The sequence below is a fragment of the Syngnathus typhle genome, linkage group LG17, assembly GCF_033458585.1.
Source record: "Syngnathus typhle isolate RoL2023-S1 ecotype Sweden linkage group LG17, RoL_Styp_1.0, whole genome shotgun sequence".
In the NCBI taxonomy this organism is placed as follows: domain Eukaryota; kingdom Metazoa; phylum Chordata; class Actinopteri; order Syngnathiformes; family Syngnathidae; genus Syngnathus; species Syngnathus typhle.
Window position 1 is genome coordinate 3,738,319 of NC_083754.1, and position 25,143 is coordinate 3,763,461.

Here is a 25,143-nt window from a genome sequence, read left to right on the forward strand (position 1 = left end):
GAGAAGCATCAGTTTCAGAGTGCATCGTCATTATTATTGTAATATATCACCAACCACTTTTCAGGCCAAGTGCTTTGGAAAATAGTCAACTTCCGGTTTTACCCTGCAAAATTAAAACACTGGCTTCATGGGATTTGATCTCACAGAACTTGTGCTTCAAAAGAAGTTTATACGTGAACAATACGTCGCTTATGTGCACAGTTTACGTGTATGTATTGAATTAATACATATTTTTACTTTTGTAGTAGTTACAGATGTCGTTTTTGTTTAACGCGTCTTGATTTTAAACTTTCAGCATTCACCCAGGTTTCCGGTGCCTTGTGCTAACTTGATGCAGCCACTGTGACATCATCCCCACCGTGTCAGCTGTCTCCTCCATCCGAACGGTAGCGAGAACCTCTCCCATTGGGAGACATCACGATCACCTCCCGACCCCGAAAAAAATGGCACCAATGTCTTCACATTGACGTAGGTCGTCGTTATTGCTCTTATTTATTATTGTATTTATTAATTTATGTATTTATTTCCCGAGTCAGCAATGGCTGTGCTCGGTGGCTGCGGCTGATGAGAGGCAGGTGCGGCATTATCGACGAAGAAATCTCTCGCTTATCGCTCGCCATGGCGCCGGTGATACCACATCCATTGGAGAAACAGCAGCACGGTTCCACCGTCGCTGAATTCGGTCCATTGTGTTATTCGGAAGGAGCCAACTAGCTGGGCTGTGACACGACGTGCTGGTGGAGGAGGAGTGGCCCTCTGTATATTTTTCGTGCCCTTCCCCGAGTTGACTGTTATGCGGATTTACACGTTTCTTCTGCGTTGAGTTGATCCAAAAACATCTCGACGATCGACAAGGCCTTTGAAAGTCCTCATCTGGCTCACCGCAGCCAGCTGCAGCAACCACGATGATGGAGCTACAGATAGACGAGGTGGTCTACCAGGTAGGATTGGAATCTCCATGAGAGTTTTGGGAACCTCTCCTTTCACAACATCATTTTAATATGTTGGATAAGAGTCTTAGTTGGTCCAATTTGCTGCTGTTTATCTCGCCGCCATTTTGTTTGATCACACACAAACGTCCCTACAATATTTTAACAATTCCTGGATTTTTCCAACCCTATTACCAGGACGACTATGGCTCCTGCACCGTCATGTCGGAGCGAGTGTCGGGCCTGGCCAACAGCATCTATCGGGAGTTTGAGAGGCTGATCCGCAGCTACGACGAGGAGGTAGTAAAGGAGCTGATGCCGCTGGTGGTGAACGTCTTGGAGAACTTGGATGCGGTGCTGTTGGAGAACCAGGAACACGAGGTGGAGCTGGAGCTCCTGAAGGAGGACAACGAGCAGCTGATCACACAGTACGAGAGGGAGAAGGCGCTGCGCAAGCAGGCCGAGGAAGTGAGTCACTCTTTTCCAACGTCACGTTGATCAACCGCTGTTTGTTGTGACATTTGAGAACTCCATTTCCCGGGATCCTGCATCGCAAATGCAAGTCAAAAACAGTAGGCGATAATCATAAGGCCACAATGGGGGAGGGGAGGACATCATCATGAGAAATCAATATCATGAATGGGTCTGGCACCGTAACTTGATTTGTGCTTGCAAGAAGTAAAAATAGTGCAACAAGAACATCTACTTTGAAGACAAAAAGGTTAATAGACGCACGCTAATGCTAATGCTAAAGAAAGACCTCAATGTCTTACCTGACAATCTTACCAAGATATGCAATTATTTTGAGTTTGTCAGGGTGATTGTTGTAAAATGATTTTTTTCATGTTCATCATTTTGGATTGTGTGCTCACTTATCATCTCCTCTAGAAATTCATTGAGTTTGAGGATGAGCTAGAAGAAGATAAGAAGGCACTCCAGGTGCAAGTTGAGTTTTTAGAGCTGCAGGGGAAACAACTGGAGCTGAAGTCCAAGAACTATGCTGACCAAAGTGAGTAGAGTAAAAATCTCACTCCAAGCTCAGTCACTTGTAATTTTTCAAATTAAAAAAAAAAATCCATTGTGAAATTCTGTTTACATAAATATCTAATGCATCCAATACAATGTAAATGATTTGTTTTTTTTAGTCACACGGTTGGAGGAAAGAGAGTCTGACATGAAAAAAGAATACAACGCTCTGCACCAACGCCACACTGAGGTAACTGCCAATAAAAAGGGTGACAATATTTACTTACTCATCTTTTTGATTTCTCACTCTATTATTTAAGATGATCCAGACGTATGTGGAGCATATCGAGCGTTCCAAATTACAGCAGACGGGAAGCGGCCAATCAGACGGCAGTGGACGAACGTGAGTTGTGTGTGTGCACATGTTGCCGTGGGAGTATTTGTGTGAAGATTTCAAATGTGATATTTTATGTTTCATCTTATATGTATCAGGCCTCTCATATCTTCACCGCACTGCCGCTGCCATTTGTTTGTCAGGGTCCATCACACGTACAAACTGAGATGACCAAAAACAAGGGATAGGGCATTTAGCAAAACAATAAAAAGACCCAATATATATAAAATAACTCCAGCTTTAAAAAGCTAGAGAAAGAAGAATCGACTGGCTCCTCGTAATCTGACATTTAAGAGTGTGCTTTCATGTGTCTTGTCATTTTCCGATCGTGTGTCTCTCGCTAATCTGAGACTGTGTGTCTTGCTGGCTTGCTGTCTGTGCTGCTGTGTGCACAGTCACCGTCACACATGGAGGAAAAGGTAAATCCAACATGCAAGTGCCCTCACCCACCTTTTCTCTCAATTCCCTAAATCTGCCTGCTTGCATTTCAGTCTCTGTCAAAAGTCATCTTGAGAATAGTAATAAAAAAAAAGGGTCGATATTCTGAAAGCACAACTCACGTTTGGTCTTTGTGTGTTCCCCCGCCAACAGCAAAGCAGAGCGGCCGCCATCGTTGAGCCTGTACCCCAGCGGCGAGGGCATGGTACGTGGGGGTCTCGGGGGGGCTAGGATGATGCCCGGGAAAGACATCTGGCAGGTCAGCGAGCTCGGCCAGTCCACCCTCAGTTCGGCCTATCAGGTGGGACAGACAGCGGCCATCTTTTTTCTCCACAACCGCCAGAGGTGGGGGACTTGAGTCACACGGCTTGACTCGAGTCAAACCGGAGTCGCCAGTTTTAGGACCTTGGGACTCGCTAAAACGTAGGCAAGACTTGACTTTGACTTGAACTGCAGGACTTGACGAGTAGAGATACTCAAAGTGCAAAATGGCTATTATGCAAAGTTAAGACTGCAAGGTTAAGACTGGAAACTTAGGACTTGCACTTAGATGAAGTGACTTGCTCCCACCTCTGGCAACTGCTGGCTGTTGCGGGGCGCGGCCAGCCTTACCGCCTCCAAGGACCACCCTTCATGCCTGCTTGTGTCACTTGTGATGCAACGGTGTCATTCTCATTTAATTCTAAAACCACAATTTGTTTGTTTCTCTGCTGACTCAAGCAAGCCGGGGTCCTTTTTGATGGCTTTTCTTTTTAGCTTTGTGATCGTTTTTTTGTGATCATAAAGAGTCTACCTCGTGTACTCGTGTTTTTGTTTTGTCAAGGCTTTTGGATTTTTTTTGTTATATATGTTTATGTAATACTGTTCTGCAATTTTTGTTAATTTTAAACATTTATAGCTGTCTTGGCGTGACCCCTTCTTTCTGTTATTTAAGAATGATACAAACAAAATGAAATAATGTCCAAAAGTTGCTATTTGTTAAAACTGCAATTCTTAAGATAAAATGGGTCATGCCAATGTTTTAGCTGTTTCATCACTGCGCAATGCTCATATTTAATATTTTTGTCTCTCGCTTCTCTCATGCCACATCCACAAAAGGAGGACGGATCGGAGTCTGACTCTGTGGCGGCCACCCCCAGCAGCACTGGAAGCAAGTCCAACACGCCCACCTCCTCCGTCCCCTCCGCCACTGTCACCCCCATCAACGAAGGCTTCCTTCCCGCCTCCGAGTTTGATACGATGCGGGCCGGCAACCGGGGCAGAAAAAACGCTAAGCGGCTCAGCCGGAATATGGAAGTCCAGGTTTCCCAGGAAACCAGGAACGTGAGCATCGGTAAGGCTAACGGAAACTAGCCTCCGCCAAGCATTATGCAGCTGACATTTTCTGTTTGGCAGGTATGGGAAGCAGTGATGAGTGGTCAGAGTTTCAGGAGATCATCGATTCTACTCCCGAGTTGGACATGTGTGTGGATCCTCGAGTGTATGGAGGAAACAGGTTAGCAAAGATTTAGACAGGGTGTCTTCAATTTTGAGGTGCACAAATGACCAATACGGTTTGTGGTGTCGCTTTCGCAGTCCCTCGCAGGGAATAGTCAACGAAGCCTTTGGAATCAACACGGATTCTTTGTACCACGAAATCAAAGACGCCAAGTCGGACATCATCGGAGACGTCGATGCCGGGGCAGAGCTTCTTGGTATGGGAATCGCAATGATCACGTAAATGCTCATATGCTAACGTCAGCGCTCAGAAAAGAGTCAGTGGGCTGAAATATAAAATATGCTGCTGCAGCTCGGCAATTCATGCGTCACTGCAGTCTTGCCGGGATCCTGACTGGCAGCTTTTGTTACCCACAATGCTTCATTCATTCGCCTTATTTTTTAAATTTTTTATTTATGCTTCTGTTGTGCTAAGACAACAAACAGAAAAAGGAACGTGAAAAATATATATTTTTTCCATTCGGAATGCTGACATTGAAAGAAGTGCTTATTATATTCTGTTAATGTGGCACTTTTTTTTCTCTTATCGTGCTTCCACGGGTGACACCTTTAGGCGAGTTCTCAGGTGTGTATTGGAACATGTTCTTTTCTTCCCGTCGCTCACCTCTCACCTCTTGCTGCTCGGCAAAACTCTTAATGAGTAGTTATTTATTTCTAATTCTAATAGAAAATTAACATCGGAGGTTCGGAACAATTGCTTGATCATCATTAAGTGTAGCAGTAAAGATTTTTTAATATTGCATTATAACATTGTAATATTTTTTTGTTCAATAAAATATATTGCATAAATATTACACTCCTTTTTTTTTTATAGCAATCTTACTAATGATATTGGTTTTAAAAATTGGCCAAGTCTTTTTTTTTTAACCGTCCTTCTCTAAACTTGATGAATTTTTAACAGCGTTTTCCGTCTCCAACCTTAACCTCCCTTTTCCTTCTCTATCCATCATCTGTCCTTCCTCTCCGTTCCCTCCCTTCTTCTTTTGCCTGCAGTCCGAGACGATTTCTTTGGTAAGGCGCTTTGCTTCCGCTCATATTTGCTTAATAGCCCACTTGTGTGGCTTTTTTACATATTTTGCCTTCTTTGCATTTCATAAAACAGAGTTAAACATATTCTATTGAATAAAATGACACGTGGGGCTATTGTATAAGTCTTCATCTTAAAAAAGTAAATATATATATATATATATACTGTTAGGATTTCGTCAGATATTTAGTGAAGTCACTCGCTTGTTTTCTTTTGACAAAAAAAATCTCGGCCTATCTTAAGAACACATTTGTGCTTCAGGGATGGGCAAGGAGGTGGAGAACCTGCTGACGGAGAACAAACAGCTTCTAGAGACCAAGTGAGAAACGTAGAATCGTTAGACTTCCGGGCATCCCATTTTAGAATCATATTTTTTTAGCCTGGAATGTGTTCCCATAAAACTCTAACTCTCATTCGTCCTTCACAGAAATGCTCTCAACATCGTTAAAGACGATCTTATCGCCAAAGTGGATGAGCTGTCCAGCGAGCACGAGGTGCTTCGGGAGGAACTGGAGGCCCTGCGGCAGTCCAAAAACAAAATGGACGCCAGAGTCAAGGAGCTGGAAGAAGAACTACGGAGGTGAAAATGATTGTGAACTAAAAGGGATCCTGAGAAAAAATATTTTATATCAAAGATCCAATTTCTTGCCTAGTTTGGTAATATAAGCACTTCATATATATGCAGGTTAAGGGCAGAGGCTCTTGGAGCATCTCGGGACTCCAAGGATGAAGGAAACGATGACGTGAGTCTTCCTCAATTCTCAACACGCATTGTAAAACAGCTCTGGAGTGTATTTCAACATTTGCTTCTCTCCGTCCAGTTTTCATCTCCCATACAAGATGGCGATATGACCATGACTCAGAGGCGGCGGTTTACCAGGGTAGAGATGGCGAGGGTGCTGATGGAGAGGAACCAGTACAAGGAGAGGCTGATGGAGTTGCAGGAGGCTGTGCGGTGGACAGAGATGATAAGGTATGGAGAGCAAAAATAAATTTGGACTGTTATGATGGAACACTCAGTTTGTTACCTCATTTATCTGCAACAAGATGCCACAAGATGGCGCCAAAGCGAGACTTGTCAAGATGTAAATCTTGGTTTTATGAGAGATCATTTAAGTATGCCAATGAATGAAATGATTTAAAAATCCAAATGAGTGATTGTGTTCAGCCGTACTTTATAATAATGTCAATATATATTGTTTTCTTTCCTCCAGGGCTTCCCGTGAGAATCCTGGAATCCAAGAGAAAAAGAAGTCTACCATCTGGCAATTGTAAGTTTGCGCTTTGAAAATGTGTTTACAATCTCGTGCTACCCAAGATGGAATAAACGGTCATATTTCTGCATCCCTCCAGCTTTGCACGTCTCTTCAGCTCATCGTCCAGTCCGCCGCCTGTCAAGCGTCCGTACTACAGCGTCAACATTCACTACAAGTCGCCCTCACCGGCGGGCTTCCCTCAACGGCGCAGCCACACCATGTGTCAGATCTCTACCTCCAACCGCACTTTGGAGTTCTTCCCAGAAGAGTGAGCACGCACCCTAGCTGCCTTTTGCTCCGCGTCAACGCCTCGCCGCTTTGCTGGCTTTTTGCTAATTTGAATCTCCTTACGCACGATAAAGTGAAAAAAATATTTAGAGTGATCATCAACACAATTTCTTTGTGTTTTGTGTGACTGGCTGGTGGCTGCTCGCTAACGCTTGGCTCTCTCTCTCCTCGCTCCCGCCGCCTGGCCGTTGCTTCCAGACTGGCCAGTAACGGTGTTGCGTCTCTCCTCAGTGACTCGGCACTGTTGGCCCGCCGAGAGCAACGGCGGGAACAGTACCGGCAGGTGCGCGAGCACATGCGCCGCGATGACGGCATCATGCAAGCCTGTGGCTGGAGCGTGCCGCCACGTTTCAAACAGGTATAGCCAGCATGCAGGGTCCCATATTCTGCTGTGTCCCCTCATTGGCCTCATGGTTCCAGATCCTTTAGCCGCATGATAAGGTCTTAAAGTCAAATAAGTTATCCTTTGAACAAAAAATCCGATTCATGATTCTTATCCAGACTGGTGGTCAGACGGACAGCGCTCAGGACAGCCAGTTGAAAAGACAACAGGCAAGTGATGGCAGCTTGAATGTCCTTTTAACACCCATTATGTGCATCCTCTCAGAATCCGAGTCACGAGACGAGTTTATTTTTATGTCGTGGCCAGCAACACAGCAATGAAATACTTTGCTTGGCTTACATTTTGCTTTTAGACCACCGGTGAGAAAGAAGACAACCGCATGAAGAACGTTCCCGTCCCCGTCTACTGTCGGCCCTTGGTTGAGAAAGACCCCAATAGAAAGGTGAGGATTTTTTTTTTCTTTGATAATCAATCAAACATTTTCTGGGTTGAATTTTATCACGCAATAGAGCTGAAGTGTTAAAATGTAAAGCATTTTTGTTGCTGGCTCATGGAGAATAATCTAAAACGGTCCACCTACACGTCTGAACGCTCCTATTTGTGCTTGCCTCAGCTCTGGTGTGCTGCCGGAGTGGACCTGGCAGGATGGAAAGCCTGCAGCCAGGAGTCTGAAGCACTAAAAGCCATCTCCAGTGGAAGCGACCCTCTGCAAGCAGAAGAGAATGAAGGAGGCAAGATGAGCAACCACAACTCTCCTGAGAAGAGGAAGGTCAGACTGTCTCACAGTGATCATGGCCTCTCAGTTGCTCCCATTGGTGGAAATTAAAAATAGTAAAACTCTGCTAGTAGCCACATTTAAAAAAAAAAAAAAGTTTAAATTTAAGATGAGTATTATTGCTCCTCTAACCTTCCTCTCCTCCTCCAGTCCAAGGAGCTGCAGGAAGCAGACACCATGAGCAGCCGTGTTTGGATTCTCACCAGCACACACTCAGCCAGCAAGGTGGTGATCATCGACGCCAACCAGCCGGGCTCGCTCGTGGACCAGTTCAACGTTTGCAATGCTCACGTGCTTTGCATCTCCAGTGTGCCAGGTTAGGTTCTCTCACCCACTTTTACGGCGCTCTTGGACTTGACGTTTCCTTTAAATGTTTTGATTACGTGCGTATCCAGCTGCTAGTGAGAGCGACTATCCGGCTGGTGAGATTGTGTTGGATCCAGGTGATGGTGGTGCAGGGGGTGGCGAAGATGCCGGCAGCGTGGAGGGTATGTTGGCTGGTATCACGCTAGTGGGTTGCGCCACTAACTGCAGTGTTGCCCGTAGCAACTGCTCCTCACGCACTGACACTCCCATAATGGACAAAGGACAAGGTGGGCGCATAGCGAATACATTTTTTTTTATATTAACCGCAAGGGAGGTGAGACAATGTCCACTCTGTCAGATGTCACGTTAATTCCAAATCATGCGCTTTAGCCCCCGTCGCTCCCCCCGCAAGCAGCAAGATTCTCCCGACCCAGTCGGCCGAGGAGGCCACAGAGGCCACCGAAGTTCCAGAGTCAACGTCCAGTCAAACAGAACTCAGATCGGCTCCTTCCGGGCCGTTCATGGAGCACGTGTTCACCGACCCGCCGCCTCGTTCAGCGGATGCCACTGACAGGTGGAATCAAAAGCGTGAACGTGCGGAGACGGTGAAGAGGAGACGGAGCTCTGCATGCTCTCTGTCCACACAGGGCCGCCGGGCAGTCCAAAGAGGAAACGTCAGTGCCGCCAGAAATAGAAGATGCTGGTGAAGAGGTGAAGAATTACACCAGTATGGCACCCACCATGTGGCTCGGGGCTCAGAACGGCTGGTAAGTATGCGCAATGGCATTTCAGATTAGTCACGCGTCAAACATGATAAGACTCTTCTCTGTCACCCTCCAGGCTTTATGTCCACTCAGCAGTTGGCAACTGGAAAAATTGTCTCCACTCCATCAAACTCAAAGACTCTGTGCTCAGCCTGGTGTAAGAACCTTTCCGTGATTTTTTTGGGTCGCTGTTGTCCAGTGAGACCAAGTTGTGCTTTCTCTCCACTGCAGGCACGTGAAGGGTCGTGTGCTGGTGGCTCTGGCTGACGGGACCCTCGCCATATTCCACAGATCAGAGGGTAATGCATGTTTTAAATGTAGGTCAGTGATTCAGATCATCTTTGGCTGCTCGCCCTGAACTTTTTCATTCACGCAGACGGCCAATGGGATTTGTCCAACTACCACCTCATGGACCTGGGCCGACCTCATCATTCCATCCGCTGCATGGCCGTCGTGCACGACAAAGTGTGGTGCGGCTACAAGAACAAGATCCACGTCATTCAGCCCAAAAGCATGCAGATCGAGGCGAGTTTCGTTTTTTTTCCCTTATGTGTCCGCCGTGAAACTGTTAGTCACGTGCTCACTTCACCTCCCACAGAAGTCCTTTGACGCCCACCCTCGGAGGGAGAGCCAGGTGCGCCAGCTAGCTTGGATCGGCGACGGCGTGTGGGTGTCCATCCGGCTGGATTCCACGTTGCGTCTCTACCACGCCCATACGCACCAACATCTTCAAGATGTAGACATCGAGCCCTACGTCAGCAAGATGCTCGGTCAGAGGACAGTCAGACGGATAGATGGATAGATAGGACATTCTGCCTGAATCTCATCTTTTCCTCCACAGGCACCGGCAAGCTGGGCTTCTCATTCGTACGCATCACGGCTCTCCTGATTGGTGGAAATCGCCTGTGGGTGGGGACTGGAAATGGCGTGATCATCTCCATCCCACTAACAGAGAGTGAGTGTGTTTTGCATCAGCTGTGCAGAATGACCCGAGTGATGACAAATAGCATCTCAACAGTTGTTTACAGCAATCTTTATTTTGTCATCCGTTTGTTGTGAGTTTAGTGTGTTTACATTGCAGCACCATCATTTAGCTCCTTAATCTGTCGAAGTTGAGAACATTTTGGGTTGCTTTTGTAAATTCAGGGATAATTCTCATTCACTCGAACAGTGGAAGTATTGTCCCCCGAGTGGGTTTCTCCGACTGTTTCTCTACTTTCTCTTCTGCTCTCCTTCCTCCTCATCATCCTCTTCCTTCTCCCTTTCCTCCTCTTCCTGTAGCCGTGGTCCTTCACCGGGGACAACTCCTGGGTTTGAGGGGTAAGTGGGAGTGCTCCTTCCTCCCGCTACTGGCCCTCCTCTTCACCTGCCTATGTGTCCCTTTAATAAGACTAAAATGAAAATATTTTAAAAAGGAGGTGATTGTCTAAAATATTGATTCTGATGCTTAATTCCGCATCAGCTTTCTAACATGCTAACTCAAATAGTAGCAACGGTCAATGCTATTGGCTGCAACATGGCAGCATTGACTATGTTGCATGTTAGCATTCAGGTTCAACAAGTCCGATTGTCTTAATAGTGGTTGATTTGTTTTCGAGCTGAACTTCATGACATTCCCTTGGTTGCTTTGCATGTTGTTCATCTTTGCTACACTGTATTGATGACTTCAGTGGGATATTGTTGGTGTGGCTTACTGCATGCAGGTGTGCGGGAATCCCATCACTCTAATTTGCGATTCCTGGTATTTTTAAGTTCTTTTTTTTTTTTTGGGCCTGTTCTTAAACACACGTGCTGCTTGGATATTGCAATGAAATATCCATATTCACATTGGCAAGTTTTTCTGTGATTCCCCTCAGCTAATAAAGTATCTCCGACATCTTCTGGGGGCGTGATCCACGTGTACGGTGACGACGGCTCGGAGAAAAGCAACGGAAGCTTCATCCCTTATTGCTCCATGGCGCAGGCGCAGCTCTGTTTCCACGGACACCGTGATGCTGTTAAGTTCTTCGTCACAGTCCCCGGTAGGCCTTGTTGCTGCTTTTTTTAGGAGTATTTTTTTTTTTTTAGTATTTTCTTAACATCTTGTTTGTTCAAATATATTTATGATGCATTTAAAAATTGGGTTTTGATATTTTAAACAGACATTACATCATTAATTCTGTACCAATTAAGTTTTTTTTTTTTTTTTTTAAAGTACAAGACATTTCTTGAATCTCTCATGACCACATTTAGTCCTACTCTTATGCCTTTTTTATTGTTTCTACAAGGCAATGTTCTAGCCACACTGAACGGCAGTGTGCTAGATAGCCCGACAGAAGGTCCAGGCTCCACGGCCCCCCCGGAGACGGAGGCCCAAAGTGTTCAAAATGTTTTGGTACTCAGTGGTGGAGAGGGTTACATTGACTTCCGCATAGGTGAGCGTTCACTCAGCAGGAAAGTCATTTGATCATTCTTCATTTTAAAAACATTGTTTTTTCCCCTCAGGTGATGGTGAGGATGATGAGACAGAGGAAGGTGAAAGCGACGACACCACACAGGTCAAACCCGCTTTGTGCAAAGCAGAGCGGAGCCACATCATCGTGTGGCAGGTGTCGTACATACCCGAGTGACTTCTCCCCTCACTATCTCCTTCCAAACTCTGTAATATAAATCCCTGGTCACGTATAAGTTCTCCCTTCTAAATCCATTACTGTACACGCTGTGCATCGTGCCCCATCAACTACTAACCTTTAATGCCTTGTACGTTCCTAATCTACCTGCCCTGCTTTTACCGTCCCCGTCAGGGCATTCCAAATGTCATTGTGGGCCTTGTAACTCAGCTTCATAAATATCCCTTTTTCTCTGTCGTGTATTCACCCTTCAAGCACTCTCTAGTCCTGCATCAGCCCCATGGTTCCTTCTCTTCCTTTAGTTCGCCACCCAGTGAACCCAGAATTATCCAGCTCAAAGCCCCGCCCCCCTCCCCAAAATCTATTGTATGTACCAAAAATATTTTAAAAGATGCTATGACTGACAAATACATTTCAAGTAGACAATAGTAATCTTTCATCCAATACCCTTGTGGGAATATTAACAATTGAATACTACTTGATTAATAATGGATGGATTAGATGGTGAAGGCATGTTCACCTCAAACCTAACGAGAGATTTGTCAATAGAAACAGTTGAGAGGACCTGCAGCTGCCTGATGTAAATTAAAGATCTGATGTCCATGCGGTGCTTCAGGTGACAAAAAAAGCAGGGGGATTTCTTGTTACTGTGTGTACAGGTCGCTGTAAATGTCTACAAAGCCCATCCCTCTTTGGTCAAGATGGGAAATTCATGCATTGAGCTCAGCGTGGGTTATATTAAACATACGTGTGCTGATCAACAGCAAAGTTGAGGTCTTTGTGTGTATATGCAATATATCATAATACAAGATGACTTGAGGAATATTTTATGTGAGCAACTACAAAACAAACCCGTAATCTAACGTCACAAAACGAATCGATAAGATGGATGTTTAAATGTACAATTTGCTTTTTGACATTTTGACTTTTCCTTTTCTTACCTATCTAGTGGACAAAAGATGGCAAAACAGTAATACTGAAACTATGATTCAAGTAAACAATGGACACATTTATTCATTCCTAATTTGGTCACGATGCTCACAGCACGAATGCATGAGCTATAGAAGCAAAGTGCATTTTCATTATTTAAACGCAATATTAGCCAGCTAGTGTTTGGTACTGTGTGTGTCATTTCTCGCAGCCTTTTATTTATTAATAACAAAGCTGGTGTTCAATTATAGTCATACCTCGCATCTTTTTCACCCTCAAGATTGTAATTGAATTAAGTACACCTCCACTCACACTGGAACAAGTGAGCATCCTGATGACAAAACTGAAATGCAGGATCCGTGTTGTCGTCATCAGTAGATCCAGGGCGTGCTGTTGCGCTCCCACATTTGAAGCTCCTGCTTTTTGAACCACAGAGAGATTTCCTTTTGGGCGCTCTGAACAGAGTCGCTGCCGTGGATCACATTCCTGCAGCATGCAAACATAGTTTTTTTTTTTTTTTTTTTTTTTAAATAGTTTTTTTATTGCCTCAGTTTTTCTCACCTTCCTACATCCACGCAGTAGTCTCCACGAATTGTCCCAGGGAGAGACTCAGCCGGATTGGTCTCGCCCAACATTTTGCGTGCTGTCTTGACAACATCGAGACCCTGCCATACCTGAATCAACACACAGCCATTATTATGTGTGTTCAAAGAGAGGTTCATGTTATTTTTTATTATTGTATGCAACAAATTCATAAAAATACACCTGTGTGTCGCAAGCAAAAATGCAAATAAGGAATGAGTTTCTAATAGGCTTCCACTTCAGTGAATAGAAAAACTTAATGGAGCCATTAACTTGGTTTAATATAAGTACCATTTTAACACAAGAACATCTCACCATGGCAACCACTGGACCAGATCTCATGTAGTGAATCAGTTCACTGAAAAAAGGCTTGCTACGCAGATCCCAATAATGGTCCATAAGAAGATCCTCTGATGCCTGAGACATGCACACAATTAATGTATGAAAATAAGAAAGAAAGAACGTAGTGTAGGTGGTGCGCTTTTATACCTGCACAAGTTTCAGTGCCACCAGTTTGAACCCTTTTCTCTCAAAACGCTGCACAATTTCACCCACCAGTTTCCGCTGCACGGCATCTGGTTTGATAGCAATAAAGGTGCGCTCGTTCACACCTATCCAGCCTGGAGAAAATAAAACATTTATTAATGCGAAATGCGTTGGATTTGGAAGTTCGATAATTTAGCCAGCAGAGGGCAGTGCACCAATACAAAAACAACGAATCAGCGTCATGCAGCGTCAGCAAAGCTTTGTTTACATTCACCATGGAAACCGCTAGCTCAAAATGGCTGCCACATCCCACAATGCCACGCGATTTGCAACTAACTTCACCTATGACGCTCGTTAGCATTCGGCACAAATGCGATTGTGAGCATCTCACCAGCTGCAAACAAGCACGCTGTGACGAACTGGAGAGTCGAAGCTGATATAACACTGACCTGACTGGAAGATTTGCGAAAACAAAGAAAGAAAAAAGCCAATCATGGTGGCTGTGGACGGTGTTCACTTTGAGCAAGCAAGACCAGAGTTCGGCGCACGCATGCTTTTCTTTGCAGACACTGGTTGACGTGTGTTCGGAGTCCTTGCAGCCAGATAAGTGTACGTGGCCTATTTCTTAGAATTTGTCGACTTTTCCCCCATACCTAATATGTTAATCATAATGAATATGAATCAAATGATGAAAAAAATAGAAGTACCTTTAGTGTGTATAATAACATTCCCGTAACTCGACATTAGATTTTTCTGATCTTCCGGGACCTTATTCTCTAAAAAAGTCCCAATGATCGTCAAACATACACATCTGGGTGTGGTGAAATTTGTTCTCAGCATTTAACCCTTCCCCGTGTGATTTTGGGGTAGAGGGGAGCAGTGAGCAGCAGCGGTGCCGCGCCCTGGAATCATCTCTAACACTCCAATTGATGCTGAGTGCCAAGCAAGTAGGCAATGGGTCCCATTTTTATAGTGTTTGGTATGACCCGGCCGGAGTTTGAACCCACAACCTTTCAGTCTGACAGCGGACACACTATTCGCTTGTGAGATGCTCAATAAAACCATATATGTTCGACGCCATAAGAACGAGGGTTTCTTAGTGTAGTGGTTAGTGCTCTGGATTTGACCCGGTTCAAACCCCAGTAGGATTTATATTTTATCATGGAAAAACAGTTGTCGTGTGCTGCCCGATATAACCAATGCACGCCCAAATATTGTTATCCAATATATCTACTGCAATTTCACATTAGATTGCTGTTTTGAAATTTACTATTATTATTATTTTAATAAACATTTATGTTAAAACTTGTCTGGTGTTTTATTCCTTGTTTTTATATTCGCCAATTAAAACATGTATGTATGCATGTATGTATGTATGTATGTATGTACGTATGCATACATATAATAACACCATCAATTACAATCAGACAAATAGAAAATTAAAACATCAATGTTGGCATAACCGGTGACTGATTCACAATTTGGTTTTGTCTGATATCAGAGATTAAATAAAGAAAACCAACTGGCTGATTGATTTGTTTTAATTGAGAGGAAAAAAAAACAGCAAAAGCATTTCACTAGCTGACCAGGAGATGGCGACAGCGTGGCATCTGAAGACCATGGATTGTTTGTTCTGCTATAGCCTAGGTGACTGATTCACAATTTGGTTTTGTCTGACATCAGATATTAAATAAAGAAAGCCAACTGGCTGATTGATTTGTTTTAATTGAGAGGGAAAAAAAACAGCAAAAGCATTTCACTAGCTGACCAGGAGATGGCGACAGCGTGGCATCTGAAGACCATGGATTGTTTGTTCTGCTATAGCCTAGGTGACTGATTCACAATTTGGTTTTGTCTGATAATAGATATTAAATAAAGAAAACCAACTGGCTAATTGATTTGTTTTAATTGAGAGAAAAAAAAACATCAGCAAAAGCATTTCACTAACTGACCAGGAGATGGCGACAGCGCGGCATCTGAAGACCGTGGATCGTTCTGCTATGCCAGTTTAAAAAAAAAAAAAAAAACGTAATTAGCTAGGGGTCAAAGGTCAAAGTTTACGGTTCAAAGTTCACCCAGGGGTCAAAGGTCGGTTCAAAGTTCACCCAGGGGTCAAAGGTCGGTTCAAAGTTCACGGGGTCATGTGCACATTTTCGATCTTTAACTAGAGTTGAAAGTTCAGGCTTCAAAGGTCACCCAGGGGTCACCACGGGGTCACCACGGGGTCACCGCGGGGTCACCGCGGTCACCACGGGGTCACCGCGGGGTCACCGCGGGTTCAAAGTTCACTTTTTTTTTTTTTTTTTTTTTTTTTTTAGGTTAACCTTTATTTAACCCAGTGCTTCTCAATTATTTTCTGTTACGCCCCCCCCTAGCAAGAAGAAAACTATTCGCGCCCCCCCTCCCCACCGTGACTATCCTAACTTGTCTTGTAAGTCGTAAAATGTTGCACTGTCGCAAACGTGACAGAAGTAACAATGAGAGCGCCACTGCCCCCTGCTGTAGTAAACGCGCAATTACACTTTATTCTAGTACTGCCAAAAAAAAAGCCTGTTCCCCAGGGTCACACGCGCCATAATCTGTATATTCGGCGTGACCCAGTCAGGGTTTGAATTCACAACCTTCCAGTCTGAGGGAGGACACTCTACCACTAGGCCACTGAGCTGGTATAATACAATGGAACCCTCACTTGCATGGAAGGTATGGTTTTATGGAGCAGCTCAAGCGAATAAGCCAAACGATCAACAGGCAGGGTAAACAAGCGGCGGTACTTTTCGCAATTATTTTACATAACTTTTCCCCCCCAGAATTTCAATTTTATTTATCACATAAGACTTTTTCTTTTTTAAGAGATCACGTGCTCCATCTATTCCAATTTGAGATGCATTCCCATCCTCTTTCCACACTAGTAAATTGATCAAATCTGTTTGGACATGATTTTGAAAGTCACACAGTTTACTACACACTACGTTTAATCACATTTTATTAAGATATTTAACAAGTCATTTTACACATGAAACAGCGCTACCATTTGTTTCTGATGGTAGAATTAGCAATCGGTTCTTGTCCTTCACTTTGACAATCGTAGACATCACACAGCTGTCTCCAGTCTCTCCTTTTTTCCTTGGTCTTGACTCCGGAAAAAGTCTTTGGTGAGCACCACTTCCCTTTCTAAAGGCATTAGAGGCTCCTCCGCCAGGATGGTGCCTTCCGTTTGCTTGTGCCGCGCCAGCTTCATGGCGCGCAGCAGCGGAGGGTAAGGGACATAGCGCACGGGCGGCTCAGGAAGGGGCACAAACTCCTTAAATTGTTGCTCCGTGTGCTTGGGGACGAGGCGCCAGTCGTGGTACATCACTTTGTCGATTTCCTTGACCTCTTTCTCCTCTTTTCCTGTCAAATAAACATTTTATTAAGATGAATTATTGTTGATTTGTGGATGATTTGTGATACGAGTGTTTGGCCATAAATGTATGGAGTATGTAAACAACATAATCAGTAAAGCACCACTTCACTTGAAAAGGTGCTTGAAAGGATGTGCAATAAATAGAAGTAGCTAATTGTGTTAGCTAATAGCTTGAATTTACAATACTTGGATGACTTACCTTTATAAGTGAGGATGCCCCAGGCTTTCCCGTGATCCATGTCCTAGATGATAAAAGTTGAATTGGAAAAAAAAAAAGTGGGTCAGCACTTCGGACAGTGTTAAGTCCATCACAATATTCTCACAAAACAAAATGAGATGAATGCTCGTACCTCAGCCGTGTAGTCCACCTTGACTTTGGTGATCTGCCAGTAACTGGGCTCCGTGTGGTCCTCCAGCCACGACTTGCGAGTGAACACACGGCCCACTCCGAACATCCGCATACCCGCCAGCAGAGAGAATAAGCGACTCTCGCGGCGGACATCCTGCCAAGCCAGCACGGGGAGCATCTTCCCCGTGTGAGGCCGCTTCATGGTGTCGTAATCGAGGGCGTACTTTTGCGAGTCCCGCGGTCGGTTCTTCAGCTCGCGGTAGGCGCGGATCTTCCGAGCCATCTCTGCTATGAGACGAACACGCTTTTTCTTCACCATGGTTATGTGACCTGTGGAAGAGATGCCACACAGCAGTCTGTTATTAATTGCAAAACCAATAATATTAACTTTGCAGCAATCTCCATCTAAACTCGTTTGTTAGTTATGGAGTCATGATGCGCTTTTAATCAACTATATAGTCAAAGCGAATTACCTGAATGTTTGTGATAGGTAAAACCAATTCAATTGACCTCCGCAAACATAACGCGTGACTTCCGGAATCTTGGTCCGTCAGTAAAATGCTCCGCATGAAACGAACATTGGTTCCGATACTTCTTCTTTACATTCCGGTGCAGCGAGCAACTGTCTTGCTGCGCATTACTGCCACCCTCCTGATACTTGTGGTACTGCGTGTGTCCCCCCCTCCCGTTTACCATAATATATCCTCGTAATTCAACAATTATACATTTTTAACTCTTAGGAACATACATAAAACACATACAAACGATGGAAAGTAGGTGGCTGTGATAATTACTGTACACAAAAGAAAACACGTTTGTGCATATTCAGCATTCACTTTATTTTCATCTGAAAATCATGCTGATGAAAAAAGGCAAGTGAAAGACCTTCAAATATCTTAATAGTTAAGTAAGAATGGTACGTTTCTTCCTTGTTTTTAATTATCAAATTACACAATAGTAAGTGCATGGATGCATCAATAAAAGACAATTAGAGTTAAAGACCACAAAAATAACAGCATGTTACACCTATCAGATCTGCAGGGGGAAATAATCATTTAGTAAACAGTGGAAACAGGCGTTCCGGTACTATTGCCAACTCTTGTTGCATTGTAACAGACAATTCAACTTTATTCAAAAAGGACAAAAACATTGTCATGATGGTCTTGAGGCATGTGCATAAGTTTTCGGTTTTAAAAGTTTTTTGCAAACTATTTCACAATTTAAAAAAAATGAGTGTTTCTAGTTCATAAACGTGTGAACCTTAAGTGACAGAATATTCTACCTTTTAGAGGTTTGTAGAAAAAATGACCTAAGTGTTAAAAGGGTGACTAAGAAAAAAAGTTTCAACAAGATGCAACAGTTAATAAAGGATTGTAACACTTATGACCAAAGTGATAAATATGTTGGTCCTTCATTTGGAACATATAAACAAAGTGCACTCAAAAGTTATTCTTAATTTGACCAATAATATAACCAAATTTCCAGACGGCAAGATAGATGATTATTTTGATAAAATGATTGCATTGAGTTTAAGAATATGCACTATATGCATACCACACAAAAAAGATAGCTGCATGGCTTATTCCGAGCGACACACGTTTGAGGAAAGCACTCAAAATGGCCACCAAAATATTGCCATGTTTGAGACTTCAGTGTTACACTTGTCAGTACGTCCTCATATTAAATACAAATCCCTGTTCACAAATGGCAAGAGATATCTACAGTTGACGTCTTTTGCTACAGTAGTCCTGTTTTGGATACCGTGTGAGTGATGGCATGAGAAGACCGTTCCCCTCTGGTTACGTTTCACGCCGCTTGTCAAGTCCAGCGGCACCTCTTCCTCTGGCAGGCCTCGGGGTCGGACGTACAACCTTCCGAGTCGCTCTCAGAGGACGACGGGCCGGCCGAGGGAGGGACGGGCAAGCACGGGGAACGTTCGGGGGTATCTGCGGTTTCGTCTGCGCTGCCGCCGTGGATATTGAGCAGCCAACCCAGCTTGTTGTGCAGCAGGTGACGAAGCCCCGGGGGAAGGGGTAAGACGTCCAGGGCGTCTGTACAGTCCGGCAGGAGCTGGCGAAGGCGAGCGCAGCACAGGTATAAAAGGGAGGTGGGCGCAGAGCAGGATCGGATCACCTTCATACTGCTTTTGGCTGCTGTGGAGCACGCCATCGGGTAAAACCTTTTGTTGTGGAGATCTGTGGCAGCAACACCTAGTTGGACAATAAAGACATTTACTGACTTTTATTGAATGATGTCACACACAAAATATCCCACTTTGATCTTGTCAACTTACCTACGCACTTGCGATTTTTAAAGAACGTAAGCGTCCCGTGCCACGTGTCCAGATGAAACCCAATAATGGAGCCCTGGCCAAACCGAGAGGAGAAGTTCATCTTGTCTCCTTTATGATGCAACAAGCCTGTCAAAATAGGACATTAGACCTGTATCAAGAACTATTGATAGTTTGGATTTTGTGCTAAATCAACATGGATGCTTATATTAGTTTTGTTCAGAATGGAGGTTTTTACCAGTGTAAGACAAACCCCAGCTGTCCACATCCTTCCCCAAAAGGCTGCAGAACGAATGCCTGTATTTATCGAGGTTGACATCAGAAGTACCGATTCCAACCATCTGGGCAGCGACAGTGTAGAAAACAAACCCATTTGAGCTTCATAATAAAGAAAAAATAGTTTCCATTATTCCAGCATGTGTGCATACCATGTCTGTTCCATAAACGGGGGACGTCATCTTGATTTCCCAAAAGTGCTGCCCTTCCGCGAGCTCCTTGGAACCCCGAATTGCAGCCGTGCCGCAGCTGTACTCGGAGTGAAAGTTGACTTCGCGATTGTCGCAGCTCAGTAACGTCGCTGTTGATCGGCCGCCGGCATCCCAAACCCAGTCAAAATCTAAAATGGTCAAATCAGTCCAAATTTAAATGATGCAATAAAACATCTCACATGACACTATACCTTGATCATCCTCTCCACAGTGACAGTCTTTGACTTGGTAAAAACCTCGCCGATGATGGATGGTCTCAGCTTGGTAGTCGCAGCCACAGTAAGACTCTCCCGTCACGGGCACAGCGCTGGGCACTGGAGGGACCATCACCGCCGAGTAGTCGGCCTCCGAATCCGAATCGCTGTACTGGAGAGCGTAGGAGAGACAGGAACGCAGAGATGATAAATGCCATACATTGCTTCGGACTTTCAGTCGCTGCTGCAAAAAACAACAGATGAGTGCTAAGTTGCTAACCTCCAGGCGTTCATAGCCCCATCCATCACTTTCCGAGGCCAAGACAAGCGCTCTTGCATCAGCATCTCGACGTATTCCACCCCAAACGTATCGCCAAGCGCGGCTGTTTCTGCCTCGTCTGGACATGGCAGCTTGACTTTCACTCGACGGTCACGTTGAATGGAGATGCAATGGTGTCAAACTGCATCTGTCCAGCTGTCGCAAGAGCAGATGATTTTTAATCGTGATGTTAATCATCTGATCGTGCTGGTATTAATCGTCTGCATTTGCGGGATTGCAATTTTAGATTTAAAACTATTTCACGACACAAATGTTCTGGATGATTGACACATTGTGACTCCGAACAACGACGATTTGACGTGATGTGTTTTTTTGCCCAATTTATTCTATTTTTACAACCATCGAACCGAGTGAGCAGCTATCGCTTACTCGCAATCATTTCGATGAGATATAGAAGCTTTTTAAAATGTAACATGGACACATTTGAGTTATTTTGGCCGTTATTCGAACTAAACTAGCGGCGAAATGTTATTCGTTTTCCATATACGTGCAGAGCAAACATACACGCTAGTTAGCTTTGGTGGGCTACTAGCATCGTAGCATCAACATTACCTGGTTGTTGGCAAGTGAAGTAAGAATCTTCATTAAAAGAGCATATCCAGAGACGACGAAGGAATTTATATGCTTTTTATTTTGGCGTGACCCAATTTTCTTACAGCGTGATCGCAAACAATAACATGCAAGCGGATATGGAGCTCAGTCATCACTTTGCGTCTTCCCTTTCCGGATGTTTTCAATGGAAACGGAACGTAAATAAATATAAACGTAATAGTCATTCAGATGTGCACTATTATATATTTTTATACAAATATGTCTTCATAAATTGGTCGTACATCCTAAAATATAATGTATTATAATTGATCTAAATTGTAAAGGGAAATCAGTGTGATATTGAATATATTAATATCGTATTCCAGGGCTCTGAAGTGATCGTTAACGTCACAATTTGAGCAAAACAAATTTTGGTAAATTTTAACTGGTAAAAAAAAAAATCATTTACTTGTGTTCTTTCTAAAAAATCCTTTTAAATATCCAAAGGCTTGATGCGACTCATTTTTTTTAAGGAAATATCTTGACCACAATGTTCTAGAGGAGGATGAGTTTTATTTGGAAATCTGACTATAGCACAGTTGAACAGTGACCTTGAACCAAACAAAATCAAGACAGCAGCACTACAGGTTGACAGTAATAGAGTTTGAAGATGCCATAGTAAACATAAATACACTTGCACACATGATGCAGTCAGATCACACACTTTCAATTTCATATTAACATGTGGACATCCTCCATGAATAAATCACACTACATCCAGAGGAATTTCAAGCACTTAGAACAATTACCGACAGTGCAGTTACTCCAACTATACACAGATAATTTATATCTTTTCATGTATATAGGGTATTTAATAAACAGTACTCCATTTAGACAGTTTCATTAAATCTTCATAGCGTTCCATAAATAGCACAAAAAAAAAATAGTTGACAGCTCTTCACTGCTGTGATTCAAAAATGGTCCCCAAAAAGAACATTAAACAAAAAAAATACTGATGTGCACAATTCCGCTGTAGTGTCGGATAAGAGTGACATAAGCAGAAATTAAAGTAGGGTGGGGGTTGGGGGGTGGTGGTGAACGTTGATACTCAGCACAGCACAGACCGATTACTACATTTACAAGGGGTGACCACTGTACAGGATAAGATCAGACAACACATCAGGCAGACTGTCCACACATCATCCCACAACAACCAACACTTCATCTTCATGCCCACTCTGTACACCGCACCTGACACAACCGGATGGCTCGGAAAATACAATTTGGATAGATCACAATAATCGATGACACAACTGCCAGGTCCAACGGCAACACGCCTTCACTTGCCATCCCATCTTGTCAGGCTCTCTTGGTGTTATGGAAGTTGGTGAAAATCTATTTGTTCTCGCTGCTTCGATGTGGAATGAATGAAATGACGCTGGTGCGGACGCTTATTTTGTAGATAGGATAAGAGCCACGATCAGGCCGTAAAGCCCCAGCACCTCGGCGAAGATCAGGATCAAGATCATGCCCACGAAGAGGCGTGGCTGCTGGGCCGTACCTCTCACGCCGGCGTCGCCTACAATCCCGATGGCGAAGCCGGCCGCCAGACCGCTCAGGCCTACGCTCAGACCGGCGCCGAGATGAAGGAAGCTTCTGTTGAAGGAAACAGAAATGACAGGTGACAACATGGCATAAACCAGGAAAGACCATGGCAGTGTGCTTAAAGAGCAAGCAATGATCATAAATTTTGATTGAGAAGTGCAGCGGTATCTTCACTCTTGTCGTTAGGAGGAGGGTAGAGATGAGTCATGCATGTTTCTCTACAAAAGTGAACATAACGACTTGTCTACAGACAGCAGCAGATGTACGTGATGAATCTTACTTGTAGAGAGTGACGTTCTCCGAGATGTTGTTTGCTATCAGCACCGCCACCACCAGCCCGTAGATGGCGATGATACCCGCCATGACCACAGGAATGATGGACTTCATGATGAGCTCTGGCCTCATCACCGACATGGCAGCGATGCCAGTGCCGCTCTTTGCTGTTCCATAAGCCGCGCCTAGAGCTTAAGGAGAAAGATGTGGCGAACTGTTAATACAGTCTTTAAAAAAAAAAAAAAAAAAATCACAATGTAACAGATTGTGATCATAAAGTGTGAAAAGTGAAATTATAGTTTAGACACACTGAAACCAAACAACACCTTCTCAGTTGCGGCAGTGGGACGAGGAATTATATAATTTCAGTTCTGAGCACTTGTTAATTAATGGGCATTGCATCCCCTCGTCATCTGTTTTTATTGCTTGCGGCAGAAAACAAGACAGTAAACTCCAATTTGGCCCAACAACGTTATATTAGTGAATTCACTGCACATTTTTATGATCTCAGTTCTAAGACTGACTGATGACTACTCTAGGTTGGACCCCATCCATCTATTGCCCAAAGTCAGGTGGGATTAACAGAGAATGCATGGATGGTTGGATGCATTTAGTAGAGCGAGTTAAGCCCTAACGAGTTTGACACCCCTTGGTCAAAATATGAATTAAAAACCAAGGCGTCCTCCACTTTCCATCCAGTTGGATGAAGCACACTGGGTGCACCCTATGTTCCTCGCCCAATGCATGTAAAGCATGAGGCCCTCAGGAATGAATGAGTGGATGGATGTGTGGTTTTCTCCTTCACTGTCATACACCGAATGATATCAGGCCTCAAAGAGCCTCCTCTCTAGAGCGTGCGATTTCATTCAAAACTGGGAGATTCCGATCTGTTGGTATAGAAATATACAATTGCATTATTTAAAACTATATCGTCATTATCACAGAATGCCGATTGATTCTGCGTGATCATCCGATGACAGCCGAGCTAGCATCAGTTGGTGGTCGCTCGCATATTCGATGAAGGCCGGGTGGCAGCAACCCGCCCCCCGCCTAATGGCACGTATCCCCGGCGAGTATAGCAAGCGTAGCCACCAAGTGAATTCAATCGTGTTGAACTAAACGCGGAGCTAAGTTTTGGAGGTCATCGATCCGCGCTGCACGACAGGCAAAGCTACGGACGTTCATCAAATGTCAAATGAAGAAGCAGCTGTAGTTACCACTGAAGACCATGGCCGCAGAGGCTCCCATCACAGCGAAGAAAGGCGAATACTCGGGGCTCTCCTCGGATGACATTCTCGCAGTATTTACGGGCCCAAGAAGCGACGGGAGAAGGTTCTCTTACCGTTAACCTCTATCCCACCGTCAGCCTCGGACAGGTTTTAAAACGGAGTGTTGCTATAGGCTACAGAGTGCTAAGAGGACCGGTGCAGAAGGGGAAAATGGCGAAACGGAAAAAGTCACATGACCACCTGAATTGGAAGGAACCATTTGTATGGATTCGGGGGTGCTAGATGCTATAATTGTGGAAATGCACTATTTTAATGGCAGTAATAGACGCCGCGTAAACCATAATAGAGAATAATAAAAATTTTAGTGATTTGAATTGATACCTGTAGTTAGATAAGTTTGATGTACGACATTAAATGCTGTGAGTACAATGAACAGTGTTTATATAGTGGTATATTCTGCTGCAAGTGCATACCTGCAGTTTGGCCAGTAGTGTTAACATTTATTTTAAATACTACTTTTAATCAACTTTATAGAGAGCGTGAGCCTAGTGGTAATTTTTTTTACTTATTTATATTACTGTTGAAATAGATTGGTCAGAGTTCATTATGCATTATACCTTTCTGCTTAGTTGAGGTCTATTAACATGCTACACAATTTTTTTTATACAACTCAATAAAAAGCTTGTTTGGCAGCCTAGTGTAGACTCACCGAGCAGGTTCTGGGTTCTAGTCAGCAATTTTGCCTTTCAGTGATGTGTTTGGATCAGCCTTTTTTCCAAAATGTGCCAGCCAAACTGTGACTAACTGTGTATAATTTGTAGCCGTGTATTTGACATAGGTTCGAATTCCAT

General features: G+C 44.0%; 5 protein-coding genes across 8 annotated transcripts; 1 reads left to right on the forward strand and 4 right to left on the reverse strand.

Annotated features, from left to right (window-relative positions):
* Positions 1-358: 358 nt before the first annotated feature.
* On the forward strand, positions 359-12,350 carry mapk8ip3 (mitogen-activated protein kinase 8 interacting protein 3). 4 transcript variants are annotated; one of them, XM_061302825.1, is made up of 34 exons: positions 359-941; positions 1,128-1,397; positions 1,818-1,938; positions 2,075-2,145; positions 2,216-2,298; positions 2,685-2,708; positions 2,881-3,028; positions 3,826-4,060; positions 4,123-4,222; positions 4,303-4,421; positions 4,778-4,789; positions 5,513-5,570; positions 5,679-5,831; positions 5,937-5,994; positions 6,073-6,224; positions 6,466-6,522; positions 6,605-6,775; positions 7,027-7,153; positions 7,297-7,347; positions 7,491-7,580; positions 7,752-7,907; positions 8,064-8,229; positions 8,309-8,506; positions 8,610-8,793; positions 8,867-8,986; positions 9,060-9,140; positions 9,215-9,282; positions 9,360-9,508; positions 9,582-9,753; positions 9,825-9,938; positions 10,265-10,303; positions 10,840-11,004; positions 11,251-11,397; positions 11,468-12,350. In XM_061302825.1, the coding sequence occupies exons 1-34, from the start codon at positions 906-908 to the stop codon at positions 11,590-11,592; spliced, it is 4,020 nt and encodes a 1,339-aa protein (XP_061158809.1). In that variant the 5' UTR covers positions 359-905; the 3' UTR covers positions 11,593-12,350. The 4 variants fall into 4 exon arrangements, with proteins under 4 accessions (XP_061158809.1, XP_061158808.1, XP_061158810.1 ...); XM_061302824.1 differs by lacking the exons at positions 2,685-2,708; positions 4,778-4,789 and adding an exon at positions 5,218-5,235 and having other exon boundaries at positions 6,994-7,153; XM_061302826.1 differs by lacking the exons at positions 2,685-2,708; positions 4,778-4,789 and adding an exon at positions 5,218-5,235 and having other exon boundaries at positions 2,881-2,986; positions 6,994-7,153; positions 11,468-12,349.
* Positions 12,351-12,580: 230 nt separating this feature from the next.
* nme3 (NME/NM23 nucleoside diphosphate kinase 3) lies at positions 12,581-14,181 on the reverse strand. Its single transcript, XM_061302927.1, has 5 exons — positions 14,040-14,181; positions 13,594-13,724; positions 13,420-13,521; positions 13,084-13,196; positions 12,581-13,008 (listed from the first exon to the last, which is right to left on the reverse strand). Exons 1-5 carry the CDS (start codon positions 14,083-14,085, stop codon positions 12,894-12,896), a joined length of 507 nt encoding a protein of 168 aa, XP_061158911.1. The 5' UTR covers positions 14,086-14,181; the 3' UTR covers positions 12,581-12,893.
* Positions 14,182-16,556: 2,375 nt separating this feature from the next.
* Positions 16,557-17,963, reverse strand: mrps34 (mitochondrial ribosomal protein S34). The gene is made up of 4 exons (XM_061302921.1): positions 17,816-17,963; positions 17,344-17,672; positions 17,193-17,235; positions 16,557-16,980 (listed from the first exon to the last, which is right to left on the reverse strand). The coding sequence occupies exons 2-4, from the start codon at positions 17,659-17,661 to the stop codon at positions 16,682-16,684; spliced, it is 660 nt and encodes a 219-aa protein (XP_061158905.1). The 5' UTR covers positions 17,662-17,672; positions 17,816-17,963; the 3' UTR covers positions 16,557-16,681.
* A 193-nt stretch (positions 17,964-18,156) lies between these two features.
* Positions 18,157-21,378, reverse strand: spsb3a (splA/ryanodine receptor domain and SOCS box containing 3a). The gene is made up of 7 exons (XM_061302897.1): positions 21,207-21,378; positions 20,595-20,789; positions 20,312-20,486; positions 20,061-20,248; positions 19,871-19,973; positions 19,636-19,761; positions 18,157-19,552 (listed from the first exon to the last, which is right to left on the reverse strand). Exons 2-7 carry the CDS (start codon positions 20,718-20,720, stop codon positions 19,161-19,163), a joined length of 1,110 nt encoding a protein of 369 aa, XP_061158881.1. The 5' UTR covers positions 20,721-20,789; positions 21,207-21,378; the 3' UTR covers positions 18,157-19,160.
* Positions 21,379-21,738: 360 nt separating this feature from the next.
* atp6v0ca (ATPase H+ transporting V0 subunit ca) lies at positions 21,739-24,521 on the reverse strand. Its single transcript, XM_061302932.1, has 3 exons — positions 24,281-24,521; positions 23,071-23,254; positions 21,739-22,841 (listed from the first exon to the last, which is right to left on the reverse strand). Exons 1-3 carry the CDS (start codon positions 24,354-24,356, stop codon positions 22,637-22,639), a joined length of 465 nt encoding a protein of 154 aa, XP_061158916.1. The 5' UTR covers positions 24,357-24,521; the 3' UTR covers positions 21,739-22,636.
* Positions 24,522-25,143: the final 622 nt, after the last annotated feature.